This window comes from Nematolebias whitei, chromosome 1 (assembly GCF_014905685.2).
Source record: "Nematolebias whitei isolate Nwh7 chromosome 1, NemWhi1, whole genome shotgun sequence".
Classification (NCBI taxonomy): domain Eukaryota; kingdom Metazoa; phylum Chordata; class Actinopteri; order Cyprinodontiformes; family Rivulidae; genus Nematolebias; species Nematolebias whitei.
Genome location: NC_056498.1, coordinates 4,970,556 through 4,980,401, shown reverse-complemented (window position 1 = coordinate 4,980,401; position 9,846 = coordinate 4,970,556). Strand labels below are relative to the sequence as shown.

Below are 9,846 nucleotides of genomic sequence, written 5' to 3'. Positions count from 1 at the left end.
GCCTTTTCCTCTTCCCCCATACGTACTTCATACTCTATGACTGATGCCACAAATGATAACTGTTAATAATTACTTGAGAGAACATCACTTACGTAGACTCAACTCTCTTTACTGCAACTCTGTAACTACAGTCATTAAACACAAACAGAACTTTGTATTCAGGTTTTATTGTCTTCAAACTACAGTTTCCAGCTGGTTGGATTCAAAGACAAATACTATGACAGCTATCAATAAAAGGACACAGATGCTGTCAGAGAGCCTCAGCCAGCAGCTTCTTTGCTCCGGACGTCTTCTTGCCTTTAAGCTTGAAATAAGCATGATGGGAATCTTTCTTCGATTTGGTCCCACACCTGCAGGAGCACAACACACAAGTTAAGACCTGCAGGTTTTCATTTCCTGCTGTTTAATGACTGACAGGACAGTTTTGACACACCCTGTCCTTCCGGGAGCCTTCTTAACAAGGCAGGACTTCCGTTTGTGCTCCAGGCTGCCACAGTTAAAGCAGCCCTCCTCCCCACTGCCACCACACGGGTGGTCTGGGAGGGCACAGCGGCCGCAGGACTGACAGTGTTTCCACGCTGAGGGAATGAAGGGAATGTGTGGGAAACATTATATACATTACTTATATATTTCAGTTCTGATGTGAGCTCAGACACTTGTCCTTACATGGTTTCACACATTTCTCACATGATGAGCAGTGCTTCCATTCACGGCCATCCTGCACTCACAAACAACAACAGAAGTTTATTTTATTATTGTTGATTTATTAAAGTGGGGACAATAAAATGTGAGTGCAGCAGTTTCATACCTTTGATGGACAGATGTTGCATTTAGCACAGTGTTTGTTCAGTGACCACACATATCTCTCACATATGGAGCAAAACCTGGACAAAGAAACATAAAAAGATCATTAATAACAAAGGTTAAATCGTGTCATCTGGACAATTTCTTTTTGGGAGAAAAGTTTCGTCTTTCATCTGAAGGACTTCCATCAGTCTGAGGCCTGCCACCAAGATCTGTCATAAATAGCACTTCACTGATGTTTTTCCAAGCCATTCTGCTGTGGAATTCCCAGAAATTGTCTTTACACATGCAAAAAGGGACCATCTGTCCAAAACAATCGATCATCATGCATAACAATCAAATGTTTTAGACCAGATGGCCAACTTGCTACTCACAGAAACAGCTTGAGGACACCTGGCCAAAATGGTTCAGAAAAAAAGATTGGACCTGGACCTCAGGACAACTAAAGAGGTTCCTTTTTTCTGGAACATACATGGCTGTAAACTGAGGAAGTACTCTGGATGGGGGACGAAACATTTCTCACTTAAAGGAACTGGTCCAGATCAGTGGTCCCCAACCTTTACTGCGCAACGGACTGGTTTGATGTCAGACAATATTATATACGGCGTTGTCTGGGGGTCCTCCCCAACAGAATTTTGAATAAAGTAGATGCCATTTCCTGCATTCTGGTGTATTTTACAAACATTTGAAACATTTTTCGCTTCAAATACTCAGACTGCAGACAAACAGCTTCATGAGCTGAGATCATCGTCTGTTTTATCAGTTTGATGAAAGTTCAGATAACTCCTGCAGTGATTCACACATCAGATTGTTCACATAAACACAGGAACTTATGCCTAGTGCAAACCGTTTAATTATATTTTTGTGTTTTATAATAAAATTACCCATGACTTTGAACTTTTAGGGGCAGATATTTTTTTTGAGCAGAAGCAAAAATGTGAAGCGACAGCTCTGCTGTGATATTAGGAAGCTTGTTAAAATTATAGTTTTATTTAGTTATAGTTTTATAGTCAATCTTTGTCAGGCGGGTTGAAAAATATGCAGTGTAATCCTTCAAAATGCACAGATACAGCTGCACACCTCCAACTGTCTGCTCCAGACCATGTAGCTGAATTGCTTTGTTCTTCACCAGCAATGTAGAACAGATCTGTGCATGCACCTAGCAGAAACTGAAACTAACCACTTGTGGATGTTGACCAATGTCAAAAGTGAGTCATAGACTGATGCGATGGAGAGAATCCGGTGATTTTTCAAAATAAAACTTTTTTCCCCTTCTTTGCGGCCTGGTACCCATTGACCCACAGACCGGTACTGGTCCGCAGCCCGGGGGTTGAGGACCACTGGTCCAGATGACATGATTTAACCATTTGTGTTGTTATCTACCTGGATGATTGAGCTTACAACCTTTTTTTCTGAGCCATTTTGGCCTTGCTTGTCCTCAGGCTGTTTCTGTGAGTAGCAAGTTGTCCATCTGGCCTAAAACATTTAATTGTTGTACATGATGATTGATCATTTTGGATAGGTGTGTTTTGCATGTGTTAAAAGTCTACTTGTGAGATTCCAACAGGATGTTGGCTTGAAACACAGCAGCGAAGACTACCTATGGGACAGATCTGGTTGGCAGGCTGTAGACTGAGGAAGTCCTCTGGATGGGGGACAAAACCATCCATTTTCTTCCGCTTATCTGGGGTCGGGTCGCAGGGGGTAGCAGCTTAAGTAGGGAGGTCCAGACTTCCCTCTCCCCAGCCACTTGGGCCAGCTCCTCCGAGGGAATCCCAAGTCGTTCCCAGGCCAGCCGAGAAACATAGTCCCTCCAGCGTGTCCTGGGTCTTCTTGTGGGTCTCCTCCTAGTGGGATGTGCCCGGAACACCTCACCAGGGAGGTGTCCAGGAGGCATCCTAACCAGATGCCCGAGCCACCTCAACTGGCTCCTCTCGATGTGGAGAAGTAGCGGCTCTACTCTGAGTCCCTCCCGGATGACCGAGCTTCTCACCCTATCTCTAAGGGAGAGTCCAGACACCCTGTGGAGAAAACTAATTTTGGCCACCTGTATCTGTGATCTCGTTCTTTCGGTCACAACCCAAAGCTCATGACCATAGATGAGGCTAGGAACGTAGATCGACCGGTAAATTGAGAGCTTCATCTTTTGACTCAGCTCTCTCTTCACCACAACAGACCGGTACAGCGCCCGCTTCACTGCCGACACCGCACCTATCCGTCTATCGATCTCACGCGCCATTTTTCCGTCATTCATGAACAAGACCCCGAGATACTTGAACTCCTCCACCTGGGGCAGGACCTCCTCCCAGACCCGGAGAGGACACTCTACCCTGTTCCAGCTCAAGACCATGGCCTCGGATTTGGAGGAACTGATCCTCATCCTGGCCGCTTCACACTCGGCTGCGAACTGCTCCAGCGAAAGCTGTAGATCACGACTTGATGAAGCCAATAGGACCACATCATCTGCAAAAAACAGAGAAGCGATCCTAAGGCCATCAAAATGGATCCCCTCAACACCTTGGCTGCGCCTAGAAATTCTGTCCATAAAAGTTATGAACAGAATCGGTGACAAAGGACAACATTGGCGGAGTCCAACTCTCACTGGGAACGAGCCCGACTTACTGCTGGCAATGCTGATCAAGCTCTGACACCGGTCGTACAGGGACCTAACAGCCCGTATCAAAGGGCCTGGTACCCCATACTCCCTGAGTACCCCCCACAGTGCTCCCTGAGGGACACGGTCGAATGCCTTCTCCAAGTCCACAAAGCACATGTAGACTGGTTGGGCAAACTCCTATGCACCCTCCAGGACCCTGCTGAGTGTGTAGAGCTGGTCCAGTATTCCACGACCAGGACGAAAACCGCACTGCTCCTCCTGAGTCCGAGGTTCGACTATCCGATGGACCCTCCTCTCCAGAACCCCTGAATAGGCCTTATCAGGGAGGCTTAAGGCGTGATCACCCTGTAGTTGGAACACACTCTACGGTCCCCCTTTTTGAATAGGGGGACCACCACCCCAGTCTGCCAATCCAGGGGAACTGCCCCCCGATGTCCACGCAATATTGCAGAGTCGTGTAAGCCAACACAACCCCACAACATCCAGAGCCTTAAGGATCTCCAGGCAAATCTCATCCAACCCTGGGACCTTGCCAGCAAGGAGCTTAACTACCTTGGTGACCTCAGCACCAGAGATTGGAGAGCCCAACCCAAAGTCCCCAGGCTCCGCTTCCTCAGTGGAAGACGTGCCGGTGGGATTGAGGAGGTCTTCAAAGCACTCTGCCTACCGACCCACGACATCCCGAGTTGAGGTCAGCAGTACACCACCCCCACTATAAATATTGTTGGTGGCATACCCCCCCCCCCCCCCCCCCCCATGGTGGACCAGAATTGCCTCGAAGCCGTATGAAAGTCATTCTCCATGGCTTCTCCGAACTCCTTCCACGCCCGGGTTTTTGCCTCAGTGACCACCCAAGCCGCATGTCGCTTGTACTGCCGGTACCCATCAGCTGCTTCCGGGGTCCCACAGGCCAAAAAGGCCCGATAGGACTCCTTCTTCAGCCTGACAGCATCCCTCACCACCGGTGTACACCACCAGGTCCGAGGGTTACCACTGTGACAGTCACCAACAACCTTGAGGCCACAGCTTTGATAAGCCGCCTCGACAATAGAGGCGCAGAACATGGCCCACTCTGACTCAATGTCCCCCGCCTCCCCCGGAACGTGTTCGTAGCTCTCCTAGAGGTGGGAGTTAAAGCTCCGTCTCACGGGAGACTCTGCCAGATGTTCCCAGCAGACCCTCACAATACATTTGGGTCTGCCAGGTCTGACCAGCATCCTCCCCCACCATCGGAGCCAACTCACCACCAGGTAGTGGTCAGTGGACAGCTCCACACCTTTCTTCACCCGAGTGTCCAAGACATGCGGCCGCAGATCAGATGAGACAACAACAACGTTGATCATCGAACTGCGGCCTAGGGTGTCCTGGTGCCAAGAGCACATATGGACACCCTTATGCCTGAACATGGTGTTCGTTATGGACAATCCATGACTAGCACAGAAGTCCAACAACAGAACACCACTCGGGTTCAGATCAGGGGGGCCATTCCTCCCAACCACACCCCTCCAGGTCTCACTGTCATTGCCCACGTGAGCATTGAAGTTCCCCAGTAGAACAAGGGAGCCCCCAGGAGGCACACTCTCCAGTACCCCCTCTAAGGACTCTAAAAAGGGTGGGTAATCTGAGCTGCGGTTTGGCGCATAAGTACAAACAACAGTCAGAACCCGTCCTCCCACACGTAGGAGGAGGGAGGCTACCCTCTCGTTCACCGGGGTGAACCCCAACATACAGGCACCAAGATGGGGGGCAACAAGTATGCCCACTACTGCTCGGCGCCTCTCGCCAGGGGCAACTCCAGAGTGGAAGAGTGTCCAACCCCTCTCAAGAAAACTGGTTCCAGAGCCAGAGCCATGCGTTGAGGTGAGTCAGACTATTTCTAGCCGGAACCTCTCAACCTCACACACCAGCTCAGGCTCCTTCCCCACCAGAGAGGTGACATTCCACATCCCAATAGCCAGCTTCTGTAGCCGAGGATCAGACCGCCAGGGTCCCCGCCCTCAGCCACCATCTATCCCACATTGTACCCGACCCCTTTGGCCCCTCCCACAGGTGGTGAGCCCATGGGGGACAAAACGTTTCTCATTAAAGAAACGGGTCCAGATACTTTTTTTGTTGTTGCTGGGGTGGCTGTGGCTGAGTGGTTAGAGCATTCATCCTCCAATGCCAGAGTTGGGGTTTGATTTCACCAGCAGCCACATGCCGAAGTGTCCCTGGGAAAAACAATGAACCCCTCATTGCCTCTGATGTGTTCATCAGTGTGTAGATGAACAGATGCTGGGATATATTCATCATTTAACGCGGGTTCCTCATTTTTCTGGACTGAATAAAACGTGCATTGAATTTAAGGAAATGCAAAGTGAGACGTCATTTATATTTGACCCATCAAAATGAATGCGGTCATTTATTTACAGAATCAAATTTAACATCAAACATTTACATTAATTTGGCAAATTATGAAAATAACAATATAAGCAATCAATCAGGAAAAATCATACGGCCATGATTTTTCCGTTGCTGCACCACAGACATTTATAAACTGTACAACTATGATCTTTTACCCACACGGATGTGAATAAGCACTTTACACAGACATTTCTAAATATCTGGGAGAATTTCTACTTGATAGAAAGTTAAAGATGAAAGAAGTTAAAGGGAGTAAGATTGAATGGGAGGGGAGGAATGTTCACCAGAACCGACACTCTCCATCAGAAGCCCAGCTCTCCTTCGGTACGCTTGGTAGGAAACTTGATCCATTACCTTTCTGAAGATTCATCAGCAGATATGGAATTCCGTTAACGCTACCTGTCCAGCGTCTCCTGATGGTGGCTGTAGCTCGTCAGAAGTAGTGGCTAGTGAAAGTTATAATCCCATGGAACTCGGAAGAGCTTTTTGTCATGTCAAGATCATCCCGTCTCCGACAGAACTCGAACAGAACCAGCAGAAAACTCTCCAGCACTCTCGAACTCTCCAAAAACTCTAGAAGTCTGACAACTCTCCAACTCTGTGTAGACCAGGAAGTACTGACATTTTAAAGACTCTTTCCCGGTTCACTTTTTGGGATTTTTCATTGGTCAGAAACGACCAGACGGGGTGGGTTTTGTGACGTAAGAGGTTAGAGACAGCGAGAATTGTTATGAGACAGATCAGAAATGTTCTCACAGACCGAGAGGGTTTTGTTTTGGCGTGTTTCAGGAAACAGGTGCAAAACATCTCTACTTACGTCTGAGAGGATTCTAAAACATGACAGTTTTAACATAACAACTTGTTTTTCGTTTGACTGTAACCTTGTAAACGCACACACTTGCTCATTCAAAAGCAGAAATCAGAAAAATGCATAATTACTCTGTAACAGCTTTTAACATGAGTTCTAACTGCATGAGAATAAAAATCATTACTCAGTTAATAAAATTGATTAGTTCACTGCAACATCTAAAATGGTTTGAACTAAGACACTTTGATTATCAACATTTGTAGAATAGTAATGATAATAAAAAGAGAGTGTTCTTTTCACTTGAATCTTCAAGAAAGAAAGTCTCAGGATGGGTGAACCTGTATTTATGTATTCAAATACATGAAATGACAGTTCCTGTCCCACAAGGTTCTAAAGGTCAAGAGTTTTGACCTTAGACTTGGTTTCGACGTAGGCCTAGTCCACTACAAGTGTATGAATGTGATAAAGGTATGATTAATTGTTGTAAAGACATAGTAGAGTGCTGTATGAATGGGTAAATGAGGGCACAGATTGTAGTGTAAAGCGCTGAATATCTTGATCAGATAGAAAGGCACTATATAAGCAGTGGTGTAGTTAACTTAGAAACCAACATACCTTAGTACAGTCCTTCTCAAATAGTGGGGCGCGCCCCCCTGGGGAGGCCTGGAGCAATGCCAGGGGGGCGCATGTGACCCTGAGGAACATTTTGCAGTAGGGAGTAGGTTTTTTTTTTTTTTTGCACCATTCTCATTTTGTCAGGGTGCGTTCGGCAACTGTTTGCTAAAATCCGGCAACTCTCAGTCTTAATAATAATAAAGTTATGAACAAATATGTATGTCTTGTCGTTTGGGGAGCCATGATTGAACCGTGCCGCTCCCCTCTGTTGCTGAACAGCTGGTGACACTCGTCACCCGCAGCACGTGTTATTTGCCCCTCTTCCTCTTTCACTTTAACATTTTTTTTTTGTTTGTTTTTTAGTTTATCAAAGCACAATTTTTGTGTGTTTTTTAATACAGAAGTAATGTTTAATAAATGTTAGGACTCTATTCTTTGCTAACAAGTCCTCCGCTCTGGACGCATTTCACCCACAGCACGCAGCAACAAAGAGTATAAACTCAAAGAGAGAGCGACACCTGCCCCCTCTTTCCTCTTTCACATTGACAAATTTTTTTAGTTTAATCGATTGTCAAAGTACAATTTTGATGTTTTTTTATTTGTTGGAAAAACGTATGTTTAACAAATGTTAGGACTCTATTCTTTGCTAACAAAATATATTTTATATCATTAAACAACTTGTCAGGTTCTTCTCTTGTGAGCGTGTTCCCCTGGACACCCCCACCCCCCACCCCCGCACACACAACACACACACAGCCCGCTCGCTCTTGCGCTCTTTGCGACTTCTCTGCTGCACTGAGACCAAGTCAAGGTCCATCTAAACATTGAGCAGGAGCTGAGAGCTGCAGGATCACGTTTCAAACTGCGCTTCAAAAAGCTGTGCACTGCAAAACGTGCTCATTGTAGTCATTAGTCCAGACTTCCTCGTGTTGATAAAAAAAAATAAAAAATCAGCACAAATCGTTTTATTAATTTTTGTTTTGTAGGTCAAAGTGTTGTATATAAAACTCCTGACTTAAAATGTTGTAGATCAATTTGAATTTATTATTATTTATTGAATGTATTTAATTTGATTGTTCAATATCAAATGGTCAAATGGTTATTTAAAATATTTTGTGTTTGTGTGTGTTTGTGTTTTATGTGTTTACAGTTTAAATAAGGATAGATTTTTTTTCAGGCAAATTAATGCACTTAAAGTCTTTTCTGTTATAGACTATAAAATAATGTTAATAATCTTTGTTGTAAGTTGATCTATATTTCTATCTTATTTAAATTTAATGTTAATAAGGATATAATGTTATGTAGAGGTGTACTTATAACAATTTTATAGACAAATTATACTATTTACAGTCGCGGCGGAGAGTTGGGGGGGCGCGAAATGTTTACTTCTTCATGGGGGGGCGTAACAGAAAATAAGTGATAAGCACTGCCATAGTACAATGTAATTGTCAATTTATTTTGATTTTCCCGAAGCACCTCCCAGGAAGCGGAAGATAATGGATGGATGGATATATGTTACATAAACACACACACAAACAAACAGACACATACATATTATCATATTTATTATTATAAGTTATTTTCTTTTTAGTTTAGAATGTTCTTTAGGCTTTAAGTGGCACATGTAAATATGAATGTCTGAGGTGGTTCAGGCATCTGGTAAGGATGCCCATTGGACGCCTCCCTAGGGAGGTGCTTCGGGCATGCCTGACTGGGAGGAGACCCCAGGGAAGACCCAGGACACACTGGAGAGACTATTGCCCCTTTTCCATTAGTACCTGTAGTACCGGTACAGCACGGCTCTACTCTACTCGGTACGGTACAGGTTGTGTTTCCATTATGCTTTCAGTACCGGTTCCGGTGGGTGGGGTTCAAATTGACGTCACCATCTCTCACCAGCTGGTGGCGCTGAGACGCAGAAACTGTTTTCAGTACAGGTTGAGAATTTATGTTATTTTTAAGTTGTGTGTGTGTGTGTATGTATGTATGCATGTATGTGTGTATGTACAAGTGTATAAATATATATATATATATATATATATATATACACATATATATATAAATATATATATATATATATATATATATACATATATAAGGGGCCTTTCTGGGTGGAGTTTGCATGTTCTCTCCGTGCATGCGTGGGTTTTCTCCGTGTACTCCGGTTTCCTCCCACAGTCCAAAAACATGCATGTTAGGCTGATTGGTAACTCTAAATTGTCCCTAGGTGTGAGTGAGAGAGTGAATGTTTGTTTGTCTCGTTTGTCTCTATGTGGCCCTGTGATGGACTTGCGACCCGTCCAGGGTGTACCCCGCCCCTCGCACAGTGATTGCTGGACATGGGCACCAGCGACCCCCGTGACCCAAAATGGAAAAAGCAGGTAAAGATAATGGATACATATATATATATATATATATATATATATATACACACCCACAAATATATATGTACACACATACAGTGGGGAGAACAAGTATTTGATAGACTGTTGATTTTTCAGGTTTTCCCACTTGCAAAGCTTGTAGATGACTGTAATTTTTATCATAGGTACTCTTCAACTGTGAGTGATGGAATCTAAAACAAAAATCCAGAAAAATA

The 9,846-nt window shown here is 44.8% G+C and overlaps 1 protein-coding gene across 1 annotated transcript in view; it reads right to left on the bottom strand.

Annotated features, from left to right (window-relative positions):
* Nucleotides 1-250: 250 nt before the first annotated feature.
* Nucleotides 251-9,846, bottom strand: part of zcchc4 (zinc finger, CCHC domain containing 4) — a 129,252-nt gene continuing 119,656 nt past the window's right edge. The window contains exons 10-13 of the mRNA XM_037682083.1: nucleotides 809-884; nucleotides 667-718; nucleotides 434-578; nucleotides 251-350 (exon numbers count right to left, since the gene is read on the bottom strand). Coding sequence (XP_037538011.1) covers nucleotides 251-350; nucleotides 434-578; nucleotides 667-718; nucleotides 809-884 — 373 coding nt within the window. The remainder of the gene's footprint in view (nucleotides 351-433; nucleotides 579-666; nucleotides 719-808; nucleotides 885-9,846) is intronic.